Source organism: Sapajus apella, unplaced genomic scaffold (assembly GCF_009761245.1).
Source record: "Sapajus apella isolate SASKATOON/1434 unplaced genomic scaffold, GSC_monkey_1.0 scaffold130, whole genome shotgun sequence".
Classification (NCBI taxonomy): domain Eukaryota; kingdom Metazoa; phylum Chordata; class Mammalia; order Primates; family Cebidae; genus Sapajus; species Sapajus apella.
The window spans coordinates 1,315,583-1,343,063 of record NW_022437070.1 but is presented as its reverse complement, the minus strand read 5'-3'; the positions used below and the strand labels follow the sequence as shown (position 1 = coordinate 1,343,063).

The 27,481-nt window shown below is 53.8% G+C and overlaps 2 protein-coding genes across 5 annotated transcripts in view; one reads left to right on the top strand and one right to left on the bottom strand.

The window, feature by feature from the left end:
• FKRP (fukutin related protein) overlaps positions 1–5,729 on the top strand; it is a 9,990-nt gene extending 4,261 nt beyond the window's left edge. For all 4 annotated transcript variants that reach the window (XM_032262551.1, XM_032262552.1, XM_032262553.1 and 1 more), the window contains one exon: positions 2,709–5,729. In XM_032262551.1, coding sequence (XP_032118442.1) covers positions 2,748–4,232 — 1,485 coding nt within the window. In that variant the 5' untranslated portion in view covers positions 2,709–2,747 and the 3' untranslated portion in view covers positions 4,233–5,729. The remainder of the gene's footprint in view (positions 1–2,708) is intronic.
• A 7,628-nt stretch (positions 5,730–13,357) lies between these two features.
• SLC1A5 (solute carrier family 1 member 5) lies at positions 13,358–26,280 on the bottom strand. The gene is made up of 8 exons (XM_032262549.1): positions 25,712–26,280; positions 22,838–22,880; positions 22,422–22,472; positions 21,036–21,202; positions 17,799–18,032; positions 16,090–16,284; positions 15,853–15,987; positions 13,358–14,216 (listed from the first exon to the last, which is right to left on the bottom strand). Exons 1-8 carry the CDS (start codon positions 26,278–26,280, stop codon positions 13,979–13,981), a joined length of 1,632 nt encoding a protein of 543 aa, XP_032118440.1. The 3' UTR covers positions 13,358–13,978.
• Between the last annotated feature and the right edge of the window lie 1,201 nt (positions 26,281–27,481).

Genomic DNA, 27,481 nt, shown 5'->3' with positions numbered 1-27,481 from the left:
TAAAAAAAAAAAAAAAAAAAATCAAGATTAGTGGCTGGGTGCAGTGGCTCGTGCCTGTAATCCCAGCACTTTGGGAGGCCAAGACGGTCGGCTCACTTGAGGTCAGGAGTTTGAGACCAGCCTGGCCAACATGATGAAACCCCATCTCTACTAAAAATATAATAATCAGCTGGGCATGATGGCACGGGCCTGTAGTCTCACCAACTCAGGAGGCTAAGGCAGGAGAATCGCTGGAACCTGGGAGGCAGAGGTTGCAATGAGATGAGATCATGCCACTGTACTCCAGCCTGGGGGACAGAGGGAGACTCCATCTCAAAAAAAGAAAAAAAGAAATAAGAGCAGTTTGCGAAAATGTTCAGGGTGACGTAAACATACAGGTTGGGGGAAGCATGGCAAGAGATGATGGTGGAATGGCGGACAGATAAGGGGAATGTCAGAAGAAGCTTCCACTTTCTCCTCTGGGACTGGGGAGCCATGGCAAGTTCAGAGCAGGGGAGGGAGAGGCCCAACTTGTGCTTTAGGAAGACTCCTGGCTGTCACGAGGAGTGGAGCTGGCAGGAGATCCGGGGGAGGTTGGATGGAATGTGGGTGGCCCTGATTGAGGATGGAGCTATGGAAATGGGGAGGGGACAGAGGATTTAGGACATAGGAAGGTTAGCTGGACGTCCCCTCTCTCCGGGAAGGGCAGAAACCTGCAAAAAGCCTTCATGGAGAAACATTATTTGAGCATCTGCTTGGATCCCAGAGCTACACCATCTATGCTGGAGACCCGCCAGCCACATTTTCAAAGTCTTGATGGGGACAAGGAGACAGCGCCATCTAGGTCTTGCTTGAGGGTGTGGCCGATGAATGTGGAGTGGAGTGTCCTGGTTGGCAGCCTCTTTTAATGCAAGCCAACCCACTTTTTTGTTGTTGTTGGGTTTTTTGAGACGGTCTTACTCTCATCCAGGTTGAGTACAGTGGCATGATCCTGGCTCAAGCCATCCCCCCACCTCAGCATCCTGAGTGGCCGGGACCACAGGTGAGCAGCACCACATCCAGCTAACTTTTTATTTTTTGTAGAGATGAGGTCTCCCTGTGTTACTGAGGTCGATCTTGAACTCCTGGACTCAAGTGATCCTCCTGCCTTGGCCTCTCAAATTGCTGGGATCACAGGTGTGAGTCACTATACCTGTCCTCACCTCCCCACTTTTGTTTTTCTTTTTTTTTTCCCGAGATGGAGCCTCGCTCTGTCACCCAGGCGAGAGTGCAATGGTGCCATCTTGGCTCACTGCAACCTCCACCTCCCAGGTTCAAGTGATCCTCCTCCCTTGGCCTCCCAAATTGCTGGGATCACAGGTGTGAGTCACCCGGCCCACCCCACTTTCATTTTGTTTCTCATTTATTTATTTAGATGGAGCCTTGCTCTGTCACCCAGGCTGGAGTGCAATCTTGGCTCACGACAACCTCCACCTCCTGGATTCAAGTGATTCTCCTGCCTCAGCCTCCTGAGTAGCTGGGATTATAGGCGTCCGCCCTCACACCTGGCTAATTTCTGTATTTTTAGTAGTGAAGGAATTTCACCATATTGGCCAGGCTGGTCTCAAACTCCTGACCTCAGGTGATCCACCCGCCTTGTCCTCCCAAAGTGCTGACGTCACAGGCATGAGCCACCGTGCCCGGCATGATTTTTTTTTCCAGCACCCTGCTTTTAAAAAAAATTTTTTTTAATTCTAATAAAATATATATAACATTAAATGTACCATCTTAAAAAATCTTAACCATTTTTCAGCACACGGTTCAGTAGTATTAGGTGCACTCACACTGATGTGCCAACAAACCTCTGGGACCTTTTTATCTTCCCAAACTGAAACTCTGTACCCATCAAACAACCCCCAACTGCCCCCTGGTCCTGCCATTCTACTTGTTTCTGTTAGTTTGACCCACTCTTTAAAAAAAAAAAAAAAAAATTCTTAGTGGCCAGTATTTTAAAATTGGGATAATTCTAATTTTTAAAAAATAAAATCATTTCTGGCTTTTCATGCAAAGCCAGAGCTGTCAGGCTGAGCATCAGGGAGATGAAGGGATGGCACAGGATTCGGGGAAGTGACGAGGTGGCAGGGAAGGGGCTTGAGGGCTGTGGCATCAGCCTCATTCTGGAGCCAGGGCCAGGGTGTTTGGGGGCAGGGTGGAGGAGATGGGGTGGCTTCCTGGAGGAGGGAATGGTAGAGAGGGAGATGAGAGTGGGAATGGGGCGAGGGTGTTTATAACTGAGCCTGAATCTGAATGAGCTGACAGAGAATAGGCGGAGGGTGGAACTGAATGAAGAAGGGAAAGTGATTCACTTTAAAAAACAAAAACAAAAAAACTTATCCAGCACCTACTGTGTATCTGGCTCTGTTTTGGTTTTGGGGACCCAGCCAGGCTCAGGTCCCGCCCTCCTGGGTCTTGAAAGCTAGTAGAGACACACGCTTTTCCCCAGCACTGATGGCTTAAGAGTGGTCAGGCTGCGGTGGGGGAACCCAGGGGGCCAAGGGCGCCCAGAGACGGTGCATGACCCAGCCTGGGAGGTCAGGAAGTGCTTCCTGGAGGAGGGGAAGTCAAACCTGAAGCCAAATAAGGAAAAGAAGGTGAATTGAGAAAGCTGGGGAAAGGGGCAAGGCTGAGGGTGGCAGAATAAGGCGGTTCTGACAATCAGCTGCAGCCTTCCCTTTCTTCCCCCTCCCCAGGATGCCCCGGAGGCCCAGCTAGCCCCAGCCTTCGGCCCCATGCGGCTCACCCGCTGCCAGGCTGCCCTGGCAGCCGCCATCACCCTCAACCTTCTGGTCCTCTTCTATGTCTCATGGCTGCAGCACCAGCCTAGGAACTCCAGGGCCCGGGGCCCCCGCCGTGCCTCTGCTGCCGGCCCCCGCGTCACCGTCCTGGTGAGGGAGTTCGAGGCATTTGACAACGCAGTGCCTGAGCTGGTGGACTCCTTCCTGCAGCAAGACCCGGCCCAGGCCGTGGTGGTGGCAGCCGACACACTCCCCTACCCGCCCCTGGCCTTGCCCCGCATCCCCAACGTTCGTCTAGCACTACTCCAGCCCGCCCTGGACCGGCCAGCCTCGGCCTCGCGCCCGGAAACCTACGTGACCACCGAGTTTGTGGCCCTGGTACCTGATGGGACGCGGGCTGAGGCACCGGGCCAGTTGGAGCGCATGGTGGAGGCGCTCCGCGCAGGAAACGCACGCCTAGTGGCCGCCCCCGTCGCTACGGCCAACCCTGCCCGGTGCCTGGCCCTGAACGTCAGCCTGCGAGAGTGGACCGCCCGCTATGGCGCAGCCCCCGCTCCCCGCTGCGACGCCCTGGAAGGAGACGCAGTGGTGCTCCTGCGTGCCCGCGACCTTTTCAACCTCTCGGCGCCCCTGGCCCGGCCGGTGGGCACCAGCCTCTTCCTGCAGACCTCCCTTCGCGGCTGGGCGGTGCAGCTGCTGGACTTGACCTTCGCCGCAGCCCACCAGCCCCCGCTGGCCACGGCCCACGCGCGCTGGAAGGCGGAGCGCGAGGGGCGCACTCGGCGGGCGGCGCTGCTCCGCGCACTGGGCATCCGCCTGGTGAGCTGGGAGGGCGGGCGGCTAGAGTGGTTTGGCTGCAACAAGGAGACCACGCGCTGCTTTGGAACCGTTGTAGGTGATACGCCCGCCTACCTCTACGAGGACCGCTGGACGCCGCCCTGCTGCCTGCGCGCGCTGCGCGAGACCGCCCGCTACGTGGTGGGCGTGCTGGAGGCCGCGGGCGTACGCTACTGGTTGGAGGGCGGCTCACTATTAGGAGCTGCCCGCCACGGGGACATCATCCCGTGGGACTACGACGTGGACCTGGGCATCTACCTGGAGGATGTGGGCAACTGCGAGCAGCTGCGGGGAGCCGAGGCCGGCTCGGTGGTGGATGAGCGCGGCTTCGTATGGGAGAAGGCGGTTGAGGGCGACTTTTTCCGCGTGCAGTACAGCGAAAGCAACCACCTGCATGTGGACCTGTGGCCCTTCTACCCCCGCAACGGCGTCATGACCAAGGACACGTGGCTGGACCACCGGCAGGATGTGGAGTTCCCCGAGCACTTCCTGCAGCCGCTGGTGCCCCTGCCCTTTGCCGGCTTTGTGGCGCAGGCGCCGAACAACTACCGCCGCTTCCTGGAGCTCAAGTTCGGGCCCGGGGTCATCGAGAACCCCCAGTACCCCAACCCGGCACTACTGAGTCTGACGGGAAGTGGCTGAAGCCCTGACACCCTCGCCTTTGTTTTTCCGGGGTCTGTTCGGATGTGGAGAAGCTTTGGGTGAAGGGTGAGGGGTGGAGGGGTGTGTGGCCGACAGGGGGAGGGGAAACTGACCAAGGAAGAAATTCGAAGGAGAGCTTGAGAGAAGGCTGACATTGGCAGGAGGAGAGCACCAGGACGAGAATGGGAAGCGACCTCTAGATATTCTCAAATGGTGATGCCCACTGGGAGCCGTGGATATGCATGGGGACATGCTGGGTCGGTCCAGTCATTGAGGGAGCCAAGGATGCCGCGCCGTCCTGCAAGGCCGAGGACGGCCCCAGACCCGAAAAGTGTCCTGCCCAGGATTCCGAGAGCCCTGCGCTCTGCGGCAGGGGAGGGGTTTTGGAAACAGAGAGAAAGACTGCAGGCTCCGGAGCCAGAGTGGCAAGATTCAAATCCTGGCTCTATAGCGCTTATAAGTCAGGTGGGCCTCGGGGAGCGTCGCGGGTTCTCTATGCCTCAGTTGCCTCCAGGATGTGGGACCCTTGGCTGCAGGGGTTGCTTCCGCCACCAGAGGGCGCGCCGGTCCCGCTCCTGGTGGCTCACTGTGGCTCCCGGGTCGGCAGTACGCCCGGGGCCTCGGTTCCATAGCCATCCACTCTCTTGAGCCTTTGGACTTCTCTCCAAGTCCCTGTGGGAGGCGGGACAGCAGTGACCGAGACCTCCTTCCCTCCTGGAAGAGCCGTGACCTTCATGCTGCTCTTAACGCCGTCTTGCAGAGGAGGAAATGCTCGGAGTTCCAAGGTGCGGCTATGGTCGAGAACCTGGTGCTCGGCCTGGAGCGGGGGCTCACGCCTGTAATCCCAGCACTTTGGGAAACCGAGGTAGGAGGATAGCTTGAGCCCAGGAGTTCGAGACCAGCTTGGGCAACGTGGCCAGACCCTGTCTCTATTTTTAAAACAGAAAAAGAACAGAGCTCTGGATCTCAGCTCCACTCATGATGATTACCTCATTATTTCAGCTGTCTGCATCTACTTCCCCACTTGCGCGGCAGGGTAGACAATAACCATAGCTCACATTCACCGAGCACCTACTGGGTACCAGGCACCCTCCTCAGTGTTTCACCTGGGTCAACTCATGCATCCCTCCGAAGTCACAGCTGCTATTTTCATTATACAGATGAGAAAGCTGAGGCCGGAATGGTGAATCACTTGCTCAGGGTCAGGCAGCTTAGGAAGGGGCAGATCAGGGGCTTGAACCCAGGTGGTCAGGCTCTGGAGCCCACAATTGTCTTACCCACTATGCCCCTCTCTAGTCATGGGCACCAAGAGGGGCTCGGAGACCCGCTTAGCAGGTGAAAGCAATGGCAGTCTTCCTTTTTTGATTATGCACCTAAGAGTAAACGATATTTGGGCATGTATTCCCAATATGTGTGTATTTATTTATAAACACGTACAGATACTACTATCTGTATGTTAGTAATAAAGCTGAAATTATTCCATTTTAAAATTATGAATATGAATAAAGGTTTTTGTTTCTTGTCTCATCCCAATGACTTGTTTTGCACTCCGAGGAGTGAGCACCCGGCACCAGGACCAAAGGTTAAAAAAAAAAAAAAAAAGCTGGCCGGGGACGGTGGCTCACACCTGTGATCCCAGCACTTTGGGAGGCTGAGGCAGGAGGATCGCTTGAGTTCAGGAGTTTGAGACCAGCCTGGGCAATAGAGAAAGACCTCTTCTTAATTGAAAGGTGGGCCTGGGGGAGCGTCGCCGTTTCTCTGTGCCTCCAAGAAATGAAAGATATTCACAGGAAGGGGATCCGGAGTCTGGCTGGGTTTGAATCCTAGTTGGCCACTTGCTTTCTTTGTAATCTCAGGCAAGTCGCTGCCTCTCTGAACCTGTAAACTGAGGAGACTGGTAATATTGCACAATTGTGCATTCCTTGGAGGAGGAGCAGGCTTCAGAGACCAGCAAGAGAAGATTAATGTTTGACCCAGTCCCCTGAGGCTCAGACATCCAGAACCTGACTTCTTGTAACCCAGCCCCCTGCTTCTAACCACTGAACCTACAAATGGTTCACAAAGAGACTTGGCGGGTCACCAGGGAGGATTCTGGAATGTGTGGGGATGATTTGCGTTATCGTCGTGGCCGGCAGGTGCTCTTGGCTCCTGGCAGGTGTGGTCCAGGGAGGCAGATGTCTTGTCATCTGCGGGAATCGCCACACAGCACGGCCATCCCTTGTTTCCTGCAGTTTCCAGATGTCTCATTGGACATTCAGGAAGGAAGGGTCATAGTCAAAATATTTTGCCACTGGTAATATTTTACCACTGTAATATAAATTAATATATGTCAATATATGCATCGAATATTTCAAATATTTATTTTAGGCCAGGTATAGTGTAATCCCAGCACCTTGGGAGGCCAAGGCAGGGGGATGGCTTGAAGCCAGGAGTTCGAGACCAGCCTGGACAACATAGAGAGACCTCATCTCTACAAAACATTGCAAAAATCGAGCAGGGCATGGTGGCTCACACCATTAATCCCAACACTTTGGGAGGCTGAGGCAAGGGTATTTCTTGAGTCCAGGAGTTCAAGACCAGCCTGGGGCCAGACGGGGTGGCTCACACCTGTAATCCCACCACTTTGGGAGGTTTAGGCAGGCAGATCACTTGAGGCCAGGAGTTCGAGACCAGCCTGGCCAACTTGGTGAAACCACGTCTCTACTAAAAATACAATTGCCAGGCACAGTGGTTCACACCTGTAATCCCAGCACTTCAGGAGGCCAAGGCAGGCGGATCACCAGGTCAGGAGTTTGAGACCAGCCTGGCCAACAAGGTGAAACCCCGTCTCTACTAAAAACACAAAAATTAGCTGGGCGTGGTGGTGCGTGCCTGTAATCCTAGCTACTGGGGAGGCTGAGGCAGGAGTATGGCTTGAACCCAGGAGGTGGAGGTTGCAGTGGGCCGAGATCGTGCCACTGCACTCCAGCCTGGGTGACACAGCAAGATTCCATCTTTAAAAAAAACATACAACAATTACCTGGGCATTGTGGTACACACCTGCAGTCCCAGCTACTCAGGATGCTGAGGGAGGAGGATCACCTGAGTCCAGCAGGTCAAGGCTATAGTGAGCCAGGATCATGCCACTGCAGTCCAGCCTGGGCAACAGAGTGAGACCCTGTCTCAAAAAACAAAAATCCTTATTGTCACCTAAGTTATGATATGACAGAAAATCTATCACAATTAACTTGAACTAGTTTTTATTCAAATATGTATTGAATTATTAATTACTGCTTTCTCAACTACTCATACTATTATCCAACCGGAAGAGAAGTATTTCAGTATTTTAACAACTAGTATTTCCATACTAGTTCAGACCAACTAAATTTTAGCCTTACTTGGGAGGTAAAAACCCTGGTAATAATTATCCGAGCCCAAAATCTCTCTCTCGTAAATACAAAGTCCTTTTTGTTTTTAAATGGTCTCGGAATCTTCCAGGAAGTACAACTACCATATAAAATGAGGGAAGCTTGTGTTCAGTTTTGTTTAAAACTTGGCCAAAGGTTGTCCACCATATGAAAAAAACTCACACTGCCCATGGCTGTTGGTAATCAGACACCAGTCCATGTGTTTCCAGCGTGTTAGAACTGTCCATATCACAGGCGTAAACATCTGCCTACCTCCTTGGGTTCTGGGGAGGTGGCTCCACACATTTGCATATGGAAATGCATATGGTAAGTTACTATCCTCTTATTGCTCCTCCGTATTACATTTGGGGCAATAAAGGATTGTTTTTGTTGTTGTTTTTGAGACAGGGCCTCACTCTCACCCAGGCTGGAGGGCAGTGGCGCAGTCTCTGCTCACTGCAGCCTCCACTTCCCAAGCTGATGATTCTCCCACCTCAGCCTCCCTTGCAGCTGGGACTACAGGTATGTGCTACCACACCCAGCTAATCTGTTACATATATATATGTACAAGTAATTAGTGGTTACCTGGGACAGGGACACTGATGAGACAGACTGCAAAGAGGGACAGACGCAAAGAGGCACAAGGAAATTTGGGGATGATGAGAATATCATGTACCTTGATTACGGGAGTGGTTTTTCGCAGCATGTGCATCTGTCAAAACTCATTTAACTGTATTTTCTTTCTTTTCCTTTTCTTTTTTTTTTTGAGACAGGGTCTCCCAGTGTTGCCCAGGCTGGTCTCAAACTCCTGAGCTCAAGCGATCCTTCTGCCTCAGCTTCTCAAAGTGCTGAGATCCCAGGCGTGAGCCACTGAGCCTGGCCTAATTGACTTTAATGGGTACAATTTATCATATGAAAAATTTTCTTCTTGAGACAGAGTCTCACTCTGTTGCCCAGGCTGGAGTGCAGTGGTGCAATCTTGGCTCACTGCAACCTCCACCTCCTGGATTCAAATGATTCTCATGTCTCAGCCACCTGAGTAGCTGGGATTACAGGTGTGCACCACCATACCTGGCTAATTTTTGTATTGATAGTGGAGACAGAGTTGCACCATGTTGGCCAGGCTGGCCTTGAACTCCTGGCCTCAAATGATCTGCTTTGGCCTCCCAAAGTGCTGGGATTACAGGCGTGAGCCACCTCGCGGACTGATTGTATGTAAATTACACCTCAATAGGGTTGGCCTCAGAAAGAGCAGAAGGGAGGCAGAATAATAGGCCTAAGAACATGGACCTGTCTCTAAGAGAGACAAAACTGAGTGGTTGCCCTCTGCCTTTCTGTCCCCATACTGCCACTCTGAGCCTAGAACCCAGGACCAACCCCAATCCCGGGCCAGCCTGGGCTCTTCTTCCCAGGTCAAGTTCCTTTAGAGAGGCATGAGGGGTGGGAGGGGCAGTGGGGAAAGGGAGAGAAGACAGAAGCTGGGAACTGGGACCCAGGGAATGCCCATCAAAGTGTTTTTTCTCCTGCTCTTATGTAACCCGCACCAGCAGCCTTTGGGTGAGGCATAACAGAGCCATTGTCACCAGTGGGTGAGGCCCAAGGTCACATAGTTGCCAGGGAGCAGAATCAGGAATGAACCAGCCTCTTCCACCATTCCACCAGTGTTTATTGAGCATGTGCTATACGCATGCACCAGCCGCTGTGCTAGGCTCTGAGCATACAGCAGTGAACAATTCAAAGATGGTTCCCCCACGGAGTGACCTTCCCAGTGGGGACAGGCAGGACACAATAAACATCATAAACCAGTGAATGCTATAGCCTGTTGGGAGGGGACCGTGGCTATTGAAAAAGGAGAACAGGGCCGGCCGGTGGCTCACACCTGTAATCCCAACACTTTGGGGATGTAGGTGAACTCCCTTCAGCCCAGGAGTTCAAAATCAGCCTGGACAACGTACAGAGACCCTGTCACTACAAAAAACTTAAGGAAAAAAAAATAGCTCGGCATGGTGCCACGGGCCTGTAGTCCCAGCTACTTAGGAGGCTGAGGTGGCAGGATCACTTGAGCCTGGGAGGTCAAAGCTGAAATGAGCCATCATCATGAAACTGCAATCCAGCCTCGACAACAGTGTGAGACCCTGCCTTAAAAAAAAAAAAAAAAAAAATGTAGAACAGGCCTGGTGTGGTGGTTTACCTATAATCCCATTACTTTGGGAGGTGGAGGTGGGAGAATTGCTTGAGCTCAGGGGTTTGAGACCCGCAGGGTCCACATTGGTGGGTTCCAGATCCAAGCTCCAGAATTTGGAGGTGGCAGAGGGGGGCGCCCAGCCCACCATTTTCATCTTTCACACAGGATTTGCATAGATTTCATTTTAATGACAGTCCACTGCTTGCTTGCTTGTTTTAAGACAGAGCCTCACTGTCCCAGCATGGAGTGCAGTGGCAAGACCTCCACTTACTGCAACCTCCGCCTCCTGGGCTCAAGCGATTCTCCCACCTCGGCCTCCTGAGTCGCTGAAACTACAAATGCCCAGCTAATTTTTTTGTAGTTTTAGTAGAGATGGGGTTCCTCTATGTTGGTCAAGCTGGTCTTAAACTACTGACCTGAGATGATCCACCTGCCTGGGCCTCACACAGTGCTGGGATTACAGGCACGAGCTACTGCACCCAGCCACTAATTTTAAAACGTATTTGACACTGAGTGCAGTGGCTCACGCCTGTAATCCCAACACTTCAACACTTTGGCCTGGGAGTTCAAGACCAGCCTGGGCAACATAGTGAGATCCCTTCCCCTCTTTACAAACAAACTTTTCTAATAAAAATAGCTGGGCATGGTCAGGCACAGTGGTGGCTCACACCTGTAATCCCAGCATTTTGGGACATGGAGGTGGATCACCTGAGGTCAGGAGTTCGAGACCAGCCTGGCCAACATGGTAAAACCACGTCTCTATTAAAAATGCAACAGTTGCCAGGTGCAGTGGCTCACATCTGTAGTCCGAACACTCTGGGAGGCCAAGGCCAGTGGATCACCTGAGGTCAGGAGTTCAAGACCAGCCTGGCCTACATGGTGAAACCCCATCTCTACTAAAAAATACCAAAATTAGCTGGGTGTGGTAGTGCATGCCTGTAGTCCCAGCTACTTGGAAATCTGAGGCAGAATGGCTTGAACCTGGGAGGCAGAGCTTACGTTGAGCCAAGATTGTGCCACTGCACTCCAGCCTGGGTGACAGAGCAAGACTTCGACTGAAAAAAAAAAAAAAAAAGTTTGAAGCCAGATGCAGTCACTCACTCCTGTAATCTCAGCACTTTGGAAGGCCAAGGTGGGTGGATCACCTGAGGTCAGGAGTTCGAGACCAGCCTGGCCAACATGAGGAAACCTTGTCTGCACTAAAAATACAAAAAATTACTGGGTGTGGTGTCAGGCGCCTGTAATCCCAGCTACTCAGGAGGCTGAGGCAGGAGAATCGCTTGAACCCATGAGGTAGAGGTTGCAGTGAGCCGAGATCGCACCACTGCACTCCAGCCTGGGCAATAAGAGCAAAACTCTGTCTCAAAAAAAAAAATTCCATTGTCCTTCACAGTGCAATGATCATGGGGTGTTAACTAAGCAAACAAACGAAAAGATACTAAAGATACCATCTATAATTGGACCCAGGTCAGTGGTGCCTCCAGGCAGCTCGCCAAAGTCAACACAGGGGCTGTGGAGAATCGGAAGATATCAACAACGCCTAACATGTTAGAACAGATGAGAAGTAGGGCAGGGCGCAGGGGCACACACCTGTAATCCTAGCACTTTGCAAAGCCGAGGTGGCAGGATCACTTGAGTCCAGAAGTTTGAGACCAGCCTGACTTGGTGAGACCCCATCTCTACAAATAAAAATCAGAGGCCGGGCATGGTGGCCCCCACCTGCAATCCCAGCACTTTGGGAGGCCAAGGCAGGCAAATCACCTGAGGTCGAGAGTTCAAGACCAGCCTGATCAACCGGAGAAACCCCATCTCTCTAAAAATACAAAATTGGCCGGGTGTGGTGGCGCACGCCTGTGATCCCAGCTACTCAGGAGGCTGAGGCGGGAGAATCACTTGAACTCGGGAGGCGGAGGTTGCAGTGAGCTGAGGTCGTGCTATTGCACTCCAGCCTGGGTAACAAGAGCAAAACCTTGTCTCAAAATAATAATAATAATAATAATAATTAGCGGTGGTGGTGGTGTGCACCTGTAGTTCCAGCCAGTCAGGAGGCTGACGCAGAACTGCTTGAGCCCAGGAAGTCAAGGCAGCAGTGAGCCGTGATAGCACCACTGCGCTCCGCTTGAGCAAGAGACCCTGTCTCAGAAGAACAGGTGAGACGCAACAGTGGTATAGTCCTTTCTGTTTGTTTGTTTCTTTTGTTTTTGAGACAGGGTCTAACTCCGTCGCCCAGGCTGGAGTGCAACGGTGCGATTGCGGCTCACCGCAGCCTCCGCCTCCTGGAGCGGTTCTCCTGCCTCCACCTCCTAAGTAGCTGGGATTCCAGGTGCCCCCCACTACACCCAGCTAACTTTTGTATTTTTCATAGAGACGGGGTTTCACCATGTTGGTCAGGCTAGTCTCAAACCCCTGACCTCAGCTGATCCGCCCGCCTCAGCCTCTCAACATGCTGGGTTAAGGGGTGTGGGCCACCGTGCCTGGCCAGCATCGTCCATATTCTGAACTTACACAGGATGTAAAACAGTTGCAGGGCGGGTTTTTATGCAAGTAGCAATTTTGGGGTTTCCAAAAAAAATCACTATTGGGACAATTTGGATGAGAGTCGGGATATGAAGGGATGCCTGCATTCCTACGTAGGTGGTCACAATGGGGAAAAATGTTACCATGAGTTGTACAAATTTTGTTGTTATTTTTGAGACAGAGTCTTGGGAGGAGGTGGAGAGGGAGCATGAAAAGAAATAAAAATATATTTTTAAAAAAAGAGAGACCCGGGCCGGGCGCGGTGGCTCAAGCCTGTAATCCCAGCACTTTGGGAGGCCGAGGCGGGTGGATCACAAGGTCAAGAGATCGAGACCATCCTGGTCAACATGGTGAAACCCCGTCTCTACTAAAACTACAAAAAATTAGCTGGGCATGGTGGCGCGTGCCTGTAGTCCCAGCTACTCAGGAGGCTGAGGCAGGAGAATTGCCTGAACCCAGGAGGCGGAGGTTGCGGTGAGCCGAGATCGCGCCATTGCACTCCAGCCTGGGGGTAACAAGAGCGAAACTCCGTCCCAAAAAAAAAAAAAGAGAGACCCTCCCAAAAAAATATAAAAAATAAAAGAGAGACAGAGTCTTGCTCTGTTACACAGGTTAGAGTGCAGTGTCGCAATCTTGGCTCACTGCAACCTCCACCTCTTGGGTTCAAGCGATTCTCCTGCCTCAGCCTCCTGAGCAGCTGGGATTATAGGCGCTCACCACCACGCCTGGCTAATTTTTGTATTTTTATTAGAGATGGGGTTTTACCATCTTGGCCAAGCTGGTCTCGAACTACTGACCTTGTAATCCGCTCCCCTCGGCCTCCGAAAGTGCTGGGATTACAGGCGTGAGCCACTGTGCCCGGCCTTCATTTCCGAATGTTGCTGAGGCTTGTCTTGAACTCGACTGGCCCCGCACGATCTCAAAGTGCTGGGATGACAGGCATGAGCCCCCACGCCCAGCCCAGGGGTGTTTCTTGATGAGCAGATATTGTCCTTGCAGCGGCTAATGCTTTAAGTCAAATTCTGAAGAACACCTGATTAAATAGTTGACACTCAATTTTATTGATAAAAAATTGTCTTCTGGAGTGACAGCAGTTTTCTGTCCTCACTCTCTCGCCAGAGTCATTGGGAGTGTTTGTTATTGTGGGGGGAATAGGGGATCTGGGGACAGGGTGGTACGTACCATGGAGATGGGAGGTCGCGGAACACACCCCACCGATACACACACACACACACACACACACACACACACACACACACACACACACTACAACCACCAAAATCACCAGCATGGTGTTGGAGCATCCCCCCGGTGGGGGCTAGAATTCCCCATGGTGACCTGTGACCTGCTCTCTTAGACACGGAAGGCCAGGCAGATCGTGGTGAGGAGGCAGGAGGCCATTATTTCTCCATCTTGCTATTACTTAGACTTGAGTTGGGGACAAGTGAGAACTAGGGGTTTGGGGGAGTAACCCTTGTGAACACATGTACTCCAGCAGCCAGGCATCCCAGATCTCCTGTCCTGGAGGGGGCTGGGGCCCCTGGCACCCCAGAGTGTGCAGGCAGGCCCCCAGAGCCTTAGTTCATCCATTTATCCATTCCTCATAATCCAATGTCCAATGAGCGCCCCAGCAGGGCAGGGAAGGTCCCTCCCGGGGTTTACATGACCGATTCCTTCTCAGAGGCGGCTGTGGCATCTCCTGAGGGCCCCCGATAGTGTTTGAGGAGGGGGTTCCCTTCCTCAGTGGGGGCTGGCAGTGGATTCAAGGGCAGCTCACTTTTCACTTGTATCAGCTCAGGCTCTGTGCTTCTCAACTCCGTGTGGTCCACGTAATTTTGGAGGAGTCCTGCCCCCAGAGCATCACCTTCTACATTCAGGACGGTACAGGATCGGTCCCTAGAGGGGTAGAAATGACAGCAGAGTAAGTGGGAGGGGAGGAGGGGAGAAGGGGAGAGGGGGAGAGGGAAGGAAAGGGGCTAAGCCTCCTGCCCTTCTCCCCCTGGAATCTAAAAAGAAAAAATTAAGAGTTGGGAGTCAGCCTGGGCAATATAGTGAGATCCCATCTCTAGATAGATTAAAAAAAAAAAAATGGCTGGGCGTGGCGGCTCATGCCTGTAATCCAAGCACTTTGGAGGCCAAGGCCGGCGGATCACCTGAGGTCAGGAGTTCAAGACCAGCCTGACCAACATAGTGAAACCCCGTCTTAAAAAAAAAAAAAAAAAATTAGCCAGGCATGATAGTGCATGCCTAGAGTCCCAGCTACTCAGGAGGCTGAGGCAGGAGGATCGCTTGAGCCTGGGAGGTGGAGGCTGCAATGATCACAACCATGATGACGTCACTACCCTCCAGCCTGGGCCACAGAGTGAGACCGTCTCAAAACAAAATCAAACTATAATTCACATACCATAAATTAACCTTTTAAAAGTGTCCATCTTGGTATTTTTTAGTATATTCAGACTTGTGCAACCATGGCCAATCATTAATCCCAGATTTATTTTTATTTATTTATTTATTTTTGAGACGGGGTCTCACTGTTGCCCAGGCTGGAGTACAGTAGCACAATCTCGGCTCACTGCAACCTCCGCCTCCTGGGTTCAAGCAATTCTCCTGCCCCAGCCCCCTGAGTAGTGGAGATGGGATTTCACCTATGTTGGTCAGGTTAGTCTCAAACTCCTAACCTCAAATGATCCACCCTCCTAGGCCTCCCAAAATGCAGGAATTACAGGCATTAGCCACTGTGCCTGGCTGCTTTCCAATCTTCATGCTGCTTTTTTTTTTTTTTTTTAGAGATGGGGCCTCGCCTGGTTGCCCAGGCTGGAGTGCAGTGGCAAGATCCCACTACTGATCAGCACGGGAGTTTCCACCTGCTCCATTTCCGACCTGGGCCGGTTCACCCCTCCCCTTAGGCAACCTGGTCCCCTGCTCCCAGGAGGTCACCATATTGATGCTGAACTTAGTGCGGACACCTGTTTGGCATAGCGCATGACAGCCCAGAACTCCTGGACTCAAGCGATTCTCCAGCCTCAGCCTCCCGAGTAGCTGGGACTACAGGCACGCGCCACCGCGCCTGGTCCAATCTTTATACCCTTAGCAGCTTAATCATGACAGCAAATAATTATGTGGCAATCACTAATTACTGGGGGCTGCTCTAAAGGAGGTGTGTCTGTTATCTAATCCTTAGGGAGAGACCCTTCTTCTCCCCGTTTTACAGATGGAGAAGCTGAGACACAGGGAGATTAAGCATTCCCCGAGGTCATAACAGCGAATGGTGGCGCCGGGATGTGAACCTGAGCAGTCCGGCGGAAGAGTCTACTGTATTCACCACACAGACTCCCTACTTTTCTGACATTCCTCTTAGAGCCGCAAAGATGCCATTCCTTGCGCTCAGGAATGCTCAAGGTTCCCATTTCCTCCAGAATTCCTTCCTTCCTTTCCTCCTCTTCTGTCCAGAGGCTCTAAGGACTCACACTCACTCATCCTCTTTCCCAGGGGTACCCCTGGCCCCTGCCGCAGTCCCCAGACCCACACTCACACTAGCCAGTCCACAGCCAGGATCAAGGAGATATGGACGACCGGGAGGTTGACGGCTTCGAGGATGATGGCCAGAGTGAGGACACCTCCAGCGGGGATGCCCGCCGCCCCCACGCTGGACGCTGTGGCTGTGATTCTGAGGGAGAAGGTGGGAGGTTAGGCTGACGCCTCCGTTGCGGGAGAAGATGGGGGTCAGCTGGGGTCCGGGGGTCCCATCTGCTGCCTCCCTGGCACTCACAGGATGGTGATGATCTTTACGAAGTCCAAGGACTGCTGGCTGAGCTGCGCAATGAACACGGCGGCCACGCACTGGAAGAGCGCGGCACCGTCCATGTTGACGGTGGCGCCAATGGGCAGGATGAAGCGGCTGATGTGCTTGGCCACGCCGTTATTCTCCTCCACGCACTTCATCATCAGAGGCAGCGTGGCGGAACTGCAAGGGACAGGGGAGCTGAGTTAGGTCAACTGGCTGACGGGCTCAGTCCACCCTCCAGGTCCAGCCCAGGTAAAGCCCCGCCCACTCCACCCCAACCAGCCAAAGCTCCACCCACCCCACCTGGTGGATCCCCACCAGATCCCGCTTCACGCAACCAGCCAAAGACTGCCCACCCTCCAGGTCTGACCTGCACCACCCACCCAGCAGTAGCCCCGTCCACCCAGATCCCGCCCACACAACCTGCCCAGCCAAAGCCCCGCCTACTCAGAGCCTGTCCACACCACCTGCCCAGCGGAAACCCTACCCACCTTCCCAGCCGTCCCCTGGTCCAAAGCCCTTCCCTCTAACCTAGACCCCCTTTATCTTCTACGATGTCCAGGCTCCGCCCCCAGCCCTCTCTTGCTGTATCTAGGTTCTTTTCCCACAAGCAGGCAGCACTAGGGAACTCAATACCGGGATTACAAAATGGAACCCCTGGGAGAGTATAGACTGCCGCCCCCCAAAATATCCACACAAGTCACACCTAAATTCTAACGTCTGGGTCCTGCTGGATCCAAACAATACACTAATGATACACTAAGAATTATTATTGTCTTGGAAGTTCGGGTTCTAAGGGAACAGGGCCGGCAGACATGAATGAAACGCCCAGGAGAGAGGGTGGAAGGAGCTCCGAGGCTGGATCAGAGCGGAACTTAAGAACCCAGGGGCCGGGCATGGTGGCTCACACCTGCAATCCCAGCACTTTGGGAGGCTGAGGCAGGTGGATCACCTGAGGCCAGGAGTTTGAGACCTGCCTGGCCAGCATGGCGAAACCCCATCTCTACTAAAAATATAAAAATTAGCTGTTGTTCCAGCTACTTGAGAGGCTAAGGCATAGAATCACTTGAACCTGGGAGGCAGAGGTTGCAGTGAGCCAAGATCATACCACTACACTCCAGCCTAGGCAACAGAGCCAGATTCCATCATTAAAAAAATAAAAAGAAAAGAAAAATAGCCAGGCGCGGTGGCTCACACCTGTAATCCCAGCACTTTGGGAGGCCGAGGTGGGCGGATCACAAGGTCAGGAGATGAGACCAGGCTGGCCAACATGGTGAAACCCCGTCCCTACCAAAATACAAAAATTAGCTGGGCATGGTGGCATGCGCCTGTAATTCCAGCTACTCGGGAGGCTGAGGCAGGAGAACTCCTTGAACCCAGGAGATGGAGGTTGCAGTGAGCCGAGATCATGCCATTGCACTCCAGCCTGGGCAACAGAGCAAGACTCCGTCTCAAAAAAAAAGAAAAAAAAAAGAGTGCCCCCAGGTCCATGAGGAGAGAGTGTACGGAATTGGGCAGTAAATCTCTAGGGCAATCATTTCCTCTTTTTTTAAGGGTGGGGAGAAATCCAGGGCCTTATGAGACTCTCCTAATTATGGCCTCTGTACCCAGATCCAATGTCCCCGGCACAGGAAATTTCATCCACTCCTGCCCCTTAGCTCAGACATCCCGCCTAGCCCACCCCAAGGCCGTACCTGGAGGAGGTCCCAAAGGCAGTGGCCAGCGGCGTCACAATGCCCCACAGGAAGCGGTAGGGGTTTTTGCGGGTGAAGAGGAAGTAGATGAGGGGCAGTACTAGGAGTCCATGGATGGCATGGCCCAGCAGGCAGCACAGGATGTACTTGCCAAGGCTGGCAAAGAGTAAACCCACGTCCTCCATCTCCACGATCTTGCCGGCCACGAGGAACATGATGCCCACAGGGGCGTACCTGATCAGTAACACAGGAGACAGCTTGTCGGCTCTGCCACGGGCCCAGTAGCCAGGCGTGAGGCTCAGGACCCTGCCCACATCTTCCCGCCTTCCTCAGCTCAAGAGGAGACTCAGCAACGTGTGCTTCAGCGTGGGCACCACTCCCAGGCCTGGCCCCTGAAGCCCCTGTGCCAACCTCATGTTCTTTCTCCCCTCAAAGGTAGAACAGCCCGGAAGATAAAAGCCTTAGTGTGGCCATGCATGGCGGCTCACACCTGTAATCCCAGCACTTTGGGGGGCCGAGGCAGGCAGATCACTTGAAGTCAGGATACCAAGACCAGCCTGGCCAACGTGGTGAAACTCCGTCTCTACTAAAAATACAAAAATTAGCTGGGCATGCTGGCACGCGCCTGAAGTCCAGCTACTCTGGAGGCTGAGGCAGGAGAATTGCTTGAACCCAGGAGGTAGAAGTTGCAGTGAGCCAAGATCACACCACTGTACTCCAGCCTGACAAGAGAGCAAGATTCTGTCTCAAAAAAAAAAAAAAAAAAAAAGCAAGCCTCGGTGCTGCCATCACCATGTGAAGCAGTAGCCACCAGATTTGGGCTTCACAAGAGCCAGAAAGAAGTGTCCATTGGCCGTGTGCGGTGGCTCAAGCCTGTAATCCCAGCACTTTGGGAGGCCGAGGCAGGTGGATCACGAGGTCAAGAGATCAAGACCATCCTGGTCAACATGGTGAAACCCCGTCTCCACTAAAAATACAAAAAACTAGCTGGGCATGGTGGCGCGTGCCTGTAATCCCAGCTACTCAGGAGGCTGAGGCAGGAGAATTGCCTGAACCCAGGAGGCGGAGGTTGCGGTGAGCCGAGATCATGCCATTGCACTCCAGCCTGGGTAACAAGAGCGAAACTCCGTCTCAAAAAAAAAAAAAAAAAAAAAAAAAGAAGTGTCCATCAATGTGTGCCATTCACATACCGTTCACTATGGCAGCCAGCATGACTTGAAGCATGAACCAATACGTTCTCTGCAGATGATGAAAGATAAAAAGAGGCCGGGCATCGTGGCTCATGCCTATAATCCCAGCACTTTAGGAGGCCAAAGCAGGAGGATTACTTGAGGTCAGGAGTTCTCGAGACCAGCTTGGGCAACATAACAAGACCTCATCTCTACAAAAAATAAAAATAGGCTGGGCACAGTGGCTCATGCTTGTAATCCCAGCATGTAGGGAGGCAGAGGCAGACAGATCGCTTGAGCCCAGGAGTTCAAGACCAGCCTGGGGAACATGTCTCTCTCTCGCTCTATTTTTTTTCTTTTTTCTTTTTTTCTGACACGGAGTCTTGCTTTGTCACCCAGGCTGGAGTGCAGTGGTATGATCTTGGCTCACTGCAATCTCTGTCTCCCAGGTTCAGGCAATTCTCCTGCCTCAGCCTCGTGAGTAGCTGGGACTACAGGCGCCTACCACCACACCCAGCTAATTTTTGTATTTTTTTTAGTAGAGATAGGGTTTCACCACATTGGCCAAGCTGGTCTTGAACTTCTGACCTCATGATCCACCTGCCTTGGCCTCCCAAAGTGCTGACATTACAGGGGTGAGCTGCCGCGCCCGGCCTAAAATACACATTTTAGAAAGGCCATGGCCCAGGTCTTAGTAACAACTCCCAGGTATGAAGCATTTTTGATATGCTCTGTGCTTCAACATGATACTGAATCTTCCCAACACCCCCCCCGCCCCCCCACCCCCCCAGCGAGGTCCTCTGAGTCATTTGCCGGTTACACCACATCCAACAGATTTCTCACAGGAATGCTGGGAGGATGCAATGAGATGCCAGCTGAAGGGAGCTGACGCTTTTTACAGACAATAAGCAATCTATAAACTTCAGGTGGGGTTACTTTAGCACCCTTTCCTGGCTTGAAGATCCCTGGGATGGCTCCAAGCCAAGAGGCCTCCCAACATCCCTTCCCTAGACTACTCAATCATCGAGCACCTGTCTACCATCGCTGACTAGTCATGTCCTTGGTCCCTTCTTGTAAGTCACAGAAAAAAAGGCATAGTTTCAGCCAGGCACAGTGGCTCACGCCTGTAATCCCAGCACTTTGGGAGGCCGAGGCAGGCAGATCACAAGGTCAAGAGATCGAGACCATCCTGGCCAACCTGGTGAAACCACATCTCTACTAAAAATAGAAAACTTAGCTGGGCGTAGTGGCACATGCCTGTAGTCCCAGCTACTCTGGAGGCTGAAGCAGGAGAATCACTTGAACCCAGGAGGCAGAGGTTGCAGTGAGCTGAGATTTTGCCACTGTACTCCAGCCTGGGTGAGAGAGCGAGCCTCGGTTCTCAAGAAGGAAAGAAAAAGAAATGCATAGTTTACCAGCCACTTGTGCAGAAAGGCAAGGCTAGATTCCCAGGTTCTGACCAGTGGGAAGTACCCAGAAGTTATACAAGCAAAACACCCACTAAATATTTGCTATTAGGATTTACCGAAGGGATACAAGAAGCGGGCACTGTCCTAATACCTTCTGTGAACTGTATTTGCTTTTTGTTTTCTTTTTGAGAGAGTTTCCCTCTGTGGCCCAGGCTTGAGTGCAGTGGTACCGTCTCTCGGCTCACTGCAACCTCCACCTCCCAGGCTTAAGCGATTCTTGTGCCTCAGCCTCCCAAGTAAGTGGGATTACAGGCACGCACCACCACGCCCAGCTAATTTTTTGTATTTTTAGTAGAGACGGGGTTTCACCATGTTGGTGAGGCTGGTCTTGAACTCCTGACGTCAAGTGATCCACCTGCCTCCGCCTTCCAAAGAGCTATTCCCATTTTATAGATGAGGAAACTGAAGCGGAGGGGTAAATTACTTGCCTAAAATCACATAGCCAGGGAATGGTCAATGCTGGATTTACATGCAGACCATCTGGCTCCAAAGAGTGAATGGAGGGTTCCCCACTCCACACAGAATGCCACTTGCCTGCCTCTGACAGCAGAGTGACTCTCCGGCCCCACCCATCCCCAGCCCCCTCTCGTACCACCTACCACATGATCCAGGAGACCAGCACCATGGTGGCCTCATTGAAGGAGTTGAAGAAGCGGATAAGCAGCTCCCCCTCAGGCCCCAGCTTCCGCAGTGCCACACCAAAGACAATGGCAAACACTACCAAGCCCAGGATGTTCATGCCTTCCACCTCCTCCCCCATGGGCACCTGCAGGCAAGCAACAGATCGGGGTGGAAGGGACATTCAGTCTACTGTGCAGTCACTGAGGGCCTGTCCTGGACATCACTGGGACCCAGCAGGATAAGGCAGCCCTTGGGCCCCTTCCTCCCAAGGCTCCCAGTTCAGGTTCAGGGGACATATACCAGTTGTCAGGGATTGCACAGAGTAGGTGGAGCTGGAATAAGGGAGCCCAGGGGAGTATGGGAACTGAGAGAGGGCAGTACCAGCTTGGGGAGAAGGGGGCAGTCAGGGGGGACTTCCTGGAGGAAGGGGCATCTGAGCTGAGACCTGGAGGACAGGAGGAGTGGACCAGGTAAAGAGGGATGATAGAAGGATCTCGAGAAAGGAAGCAGAATGTGCAACAGCCTAGAAATGAGTGCAACCTGGGCATTCAAACAGCCACAATCTACTGTGGCTAGAGAAGAATGACCTGGGCAGAGTCACTAGTTGAGGCTGGGCAGCTGGGTGAACTGGCAAGGGTTTGACCTCACAGGGACATCTTGGTCACAGACTGTAGCAAGGAGACCGGGCTTTCTTCTGAGGGCACTGGGGCACATGGCAGGGCTCTGGGTAGTGGAGAGGTAAGGTCACATTTGTGTTTTGAAAAGCTCCTCAGGGTGCAATGCCTCGGGCCTGTAATCCCAGCACTTTGGGAGGCCGAGCTGGGCAGATCACTTGAGCCCAAGAGTTCAAGACCAGCCTGGGCAACATGGCGAAACCCAGCCTCTGTGAGATACAAAAATTAGCCAGGTGTGGTATAATCCCAGCGACTTGGGAGGCTGAGGTGGGAAGAATCACTTGAGCCTGGGAGGTCGAGACGGCAGTGAGCTGGGATCATGCCACCGTACTCCAGCCTAAATGATGGAGAGAGATCCTGTCTCAGGAAAAAAAAAAAAAAAAGACCCTCTGGCTGGCTGCCAGGTTGAGGGTGGGTGGGAAGGGACAGGGAATGGGCAGCATACAATGGGGGGGGCAGGGCGGATAAAGCGAAAAAGAAAGAGCCCGGACCAGAAAGGAAGATCAGCCTGGGGCGGGAAAAGAGGGGACAAAGTAGAGACCTATCCAGAAGGCAGAAAACACGGAAACTGGGGAAGGACCGCAGAAAGCATCCGTCAAATTCCACAGCAAAGACTGAGGCAGAAAGAAAACCAAAACATCATAGCAATGGGCAAAGAGGCAGAGCCCCCAATGCCTCCCCCGCTCTCACCTTCACCAGGGTTCCATTGATATTTTTCTCTTCGTAGGAAGTAGTAGCATACTGCAGGGGGGTTAGAAAGAGTCAGTGTCCATCTTCACCAGGGCCCCCCAACCCCGTGCCAAGCTAACAATGCCCAAAGCCTGCCTTTCCACATCCCTTCAGTGTGATCTCATTTCATCGACTGTCACGGAGGCAGGACAATCAGTACCCCCATTTTCCAGAGGTGGAAAACTGAGGCTTAGAGAGGTCAACACATTTGCCCAGGGTGACACAGCTAGAATTACAGTCCATGGGAGGCTCTAAGCCGATGTTCTCATTGCACATGCATCTTTCTAGGCATGAACCCAAAGTCAGGCGGCAAGGGCTCCCCCTGGCTGGCATGTCTCCCTGTCCTCCCCCACCCCAGCACACCCCTGAGGACTCACTGAGCGGAAGGCTGCCGACACCAGGTTGGAAGGGAAGATATTTCTGCAAAGACAGACGTACAGAGGGTTATTAGATACCGTGGGTGGAGGGCAGCGATGTCTGAGGGCTGGGTCTGTGTTTTAAGGCGGTAAGGGGAAGCTTTGGGGCCCTGTCTGCACCCAAACGCAGCCCCTGCTCATGCCTCAGCCAGGCAGGGTTGGAACTGAGCTTGCACCCCTTTGCAGGATGTGGGAAGTCGCAGCCTGCACCCCTTTGCAGCCGCCTTTAGCCCCAAGAGGCTCGCGTGCTAACCATGAGGCATTGTGGGCTGGGAGCAGGGTAAGGAATGCTGGCCTCCCACGGCAGGCCAGGGCAGGTCACCCCGGGGCCTCAGCTCCACCCCATGCAGCAAACTTAATACCTTGGATGGCTTGCATCAGCCACTTCCTCCAGGAGGGCTGGCCTCCAGTGGGCTGGCCTGCGGCTCTGAGGGTATGGGGGAGGATCTGGGTGTGTTGAGAGGCAGTGTGGAGTGGTACTGGGGGGGACGGACAAAGCACGGCTTCGCATCTCGTGAATATGCATCTGCATTTCTGTGTTTACAAGGCTGCTCCTACTCTGGTGTGACAGTGTCTGCCTTGAGATGAAAATAGTAGCTAAGGCCAAGCCACCCCGGCTCTTGCCTGGAATCCCAGCACTTTGGGAGGCCAAGGCAGGCAGACTGCTTGAGCCAGGAGTCGAAGACCAACCTGGGCAACACAGCGAAGCCGTGTCTCCACAGAAAGTATGAAAATTAGCCAGGCATGGTAGCCTGTAGTTCCAGCTACTCTAGAGGCTGAGGTGGGAGGATCACTTGAGCCCAAGGAGATTGAGGCTGCAGCGAGCCAAGATCACACCACTGCATTCCAGTTTGGGACAGAGTGAGACCCTGTCTCAAAAATATATATAGCAGCTAAGCCATCTACAGCACCTACTGTGTGGCAGGCAGGCATTTTGGCCTGTGCTTTATATGAATTAACCCATTTCATCCTCACGACAGCCTTGGGGACAAGCACTATTACCACATTTTACAGAAAAGGAAACTGAAGACCAGAAGGGTAAAGAAAATCCCCCAGCTGGGAAGTGGCAGAGCCGGGATTTGAACCCAGCCAGCTGGCTCCATAGCCCCAACCACTCCGCATTCTCCCTCTCACCAATGACCTGATGTCCAGCCAATGCCGTGTGTCCATTTACAATCTGTCACATGTTATTGGGTTGTGGTGTGGGTTAGGGTTCAGACGTATGGGACAGTGTCCATGGGCAGCCAGCCACGCGTCACGGTAGAGTAAAATAACACATGAGTCTGGCCAGGTGCGGTGGCTCATGCCCACAATCCCAGCACTTTGGGAGGCTGAGGTGGGCAGCTCACTTGCGGTCAGAAGTTCAAGACCAGCCTGGCCAACATGGCGAAACGCGATCTCTACTAAAAATACAAAAATTATCCAGGCGTGGCGGCACACCCCTTTAATCCCAGCTACTCAGAAGGCTGAGGCACGAGAATCACTTGAACCCAGGAGGCAGAGGTTGCAGTGAGCCAAGGTTGCACCACTACACCCCAGCCTGAGTGTATTGGTGTGTGGCCACACAAGTGTGTGTGTGTGAGTGTGCTGTGTGCTCCTGAGCATGTGCAGCTGGTGGCATCACTGAGTGGGGTGCTCCAGGGGTCTTGGGACACAGTGAGCACGTGTGTGACCGCTGGTACCTGGCCATGTGTTTGTGGGGATGTTCCAGCCTCAGCCGAGTGTCTGTGTCCGGCTGTGTGTCATTTGGTTATAAGCCTGTGTGGCCGCCAAGTGTGAGCTACAGTTGTTTTGGCACAGAAAGGAGGCCTGTCCTCATCAGCAGCCTCGGAGTGGGTGTGCCTGGCCAGGGCTGGGCCAGGACCCAGCTAATCTACCCCCACCAGAAGGTGCCCCCAGGCTGCAACTCGGGACACCAAGGCTGCGGCAGCCTTCCATCTTAGCCCGCACTGACGCCCAGGGGCTGGGGAAACCCTGTTCCGTGACTAATCATTTCCTCCCCCCAACTTCCAGGAAGTCCTCAACCTGGAGACGCTGAATCAGCAAACCCTAAAGGCAAGGGCATGGGGGCCTCTGCCCACCCCCCACCCTGCCCTCCTCAAAGTCGGAGAGGGCATTCTTGGGGCACAGGGCAGAGTCCAGGAGAAAGAAAAGTATCTGCTCCCCTTTCTAACTGGTCCTCTTCTGGGCTGCCTGCTTGGGGGAGGGGTGGCCCAGACAGAGGAGGAAACAGGAGGGAAAGGCGGGGGTAGCAGGGCTGACCCAAAAGAAAAAGGGGAAGCCGCGAGGCCCCAGCTGAAGTGGGCGGGAGGCGGACGCTGAGAACAGAACCTGGTTATGTCCCAGTGACACGTGGTGTGGGGGCGCCCAGGGCTGGGAGGAGGCCCTGGTGGGAGTTACTCACATCTCAGATCCTCCATGGGTTCTTTACCTAGGAAACCCAAACTCGCCAACCCTGGCCCCAAATTCTATCTAGAAGCCCCATTGTGGGGCCCTTGACCACACAAAGATTCCTTCCCCAAAAGTTCCTCCCAGGGTCCCCTCCCCTCAGTGTCTTTCTCCTCTAAGCAGACCCTATGTCTCCCCAAACCACTTTCTTCTCCCTGTATAAGACCGCACTTATGTACCCAGGCCCCCGAATTTAGAAATCCCTTTCCCCAGGAGGCTAGACTCACACTCCCAAGGACTGCAGCTCCCCACAATATCCTGTCGAGTTTTCCCAATCCTCTAGAGGGGAATCTCGGCCCTAGGGGCCCCAAAGCCCCGTCCTGTCTACGTGGCCACTCCCGCCATCCCTAACACCTTTCCCCACCTCCTGGGCGAGCGGGGTCTGACCTCGCAAGATCCAGGAACGAATCGAGCACCTCCTTGCTGGGGGCATTTTCGGCACTGTCCGTTGCTCCCACCGAGGCGTTGATGGCGGAGAAGGCGGCGCCCGGCTGCAGCGCCAGCGCCAAGCCCACTCCGAGCGCGGACGCCAGCAGCGTGGTGACCAGGAAAAAGAGCAGCGCCCAGGCGCCCAGGCGACCGAGCGCGCTGGGGTCCAGGCTGGCGGCGCCGCTGATCAAGCTGCACACCACCAGCGGCAAGATGATCATCCGCAGCAGGCGCAGCAGCAGCTCGCCCGGGAAGACGAAGGCGCCCAAGCGCTCCGGGCCCAGCGCCGCCGTGCCGCCGGCCCCCAACACCCCCAGCCCCAGGGCCACGCCGGCCACTACGGCCACCACCGTCAGCAGGACCAGCAGGTTGGCTCGAAGGCAGCGCCGCACCTTGTCCCGGGAACCGCAGCAGCCGCCTGCTGCCCCGCCTTGGTCCTCGATGGAGACCAGCGTCCGGCCTCCGTTGGCGGTGGGCTCCGCAGCTGCGAGCCCCTTGGAGTCTCCACGAGGAGGATCCGCCACCATGATGGGACGCACCGGGGTTTCTTAACGCCTGGAAGCTGGCTGGGAGCGCTTGGGCTCCTTCCCAGGACCCGACGTTCCTAGGATTGAGAGTTGAGCAACAGCACCTGGAGACTGGAACTTTTCAGGGTTTCTTAGAATTGTGAGTTCAAGCCGGAGTGTCTGAAGTTCCCCAGGCTGGGCGCTGGGGCTCCTCTGCTCTGCCCCGTGTGCCAGGCGCCCGAAAGCTGGGAGTTCGGAGCGCCTGGGTTCCTTGGCCCTGGGAGCTGGGAATACAAGTTTCTTTGGCTGGGAGGTGGGGCCCTTGGCTCCAGGAGGTTGAATGCGCCCAGATGGCGGAGGTCTGCGGGAGGCTGGGTTCTGGAGACGCAGATCCGGGACGCCTGGATCCTGGTTGGCGGGGATCCCGGGTGCCTGGGTCTAGGACACCCAGGACTGGGGCGCCAGGATCTGGGGGCCGGGAAGTGGAGGTGCGGGACCAGGGGACCCAGGCTCTTAGGTCTGGAGGGTGGGATGAGGGCCCCTAAGTACGGAAAGCTGTGGTCCGTTGTCCAGGAGTAGCGATTACCAGGCCAGAGAAAAGAACCCAAGGCGTGCTGCGTGGCTCTGAGCCCGTTTGGCGGAAGCTGCCAGGATTAAAGGTATGGGGCGGGGTTTGAGAAGGCGGGGACGAACTGCCGGGCGCTGATTGGCTGCAGAGAGTTCGCAGCCTGGGCGAGTAGGGGCGGGGCTGATACCCGAGAAGGGCCGGGTTACCCCTAGAAGGCCAAATAACAACGCCCAGAGGCCGGTTTACGCCATAATCCCAACACTTTGGGAAGCCGAGGAGGGTGGATCACCTGACGTCGGGAGTTCGAGACCATCCTGACCAACATGGAGAAACTAAAAAATACAAAATTCACTACTGCACTCCAGCCTGGGCAACAAGAGCAAAACTCCGTCTCAAAAACAAAAAACCAAAACCCAAAACAAAAAAACAAAAAAGCGCGTCTCTAGAAGCGGGGCCCAGAGAAGCGGAGAGGACGGGGCGGGGCGGGGCGGGACCGGAAAGGAGCGGGGCCTTGGGAGGGTGCTGTTTCCTGCCAAAGGAATTGGGTTATGGGTTGGAGCCCTTAAACCATAGAGGTTTGTTCCCAGGTGCTAGGGTCGCTAGAAAGCGAAGGTGGTTCTGGGGTGATTCATTTGCAAATCAACTCAGCTTTGG

Excerpts from the sequence above, each read along its gene's own strand:
- SLC1A5 (XM_032262549.1), bottom strand. The coding sequence starts at position 26,280 with ATGGTGGCGGATCCTCCTCGTGGAGACTCCAAGGGGCTCGCAGCTGCG. Across the intron at positions 22,881-25,711 it reads TCGTTCCTGGATCTTGCGAG|AAATATCTTCCCTTCCAACC; the intron begins GTCAGACCCCGC and ends CTGTCTTTGCAG. Across the intron at positions 15,988-16,089 it reads GTAAAGATCATCACCATCCT|AATCACAGCCACAGCGTCCA; the intron begins GTGAGTGCCAGG and ends CTTCTCCCTCAG.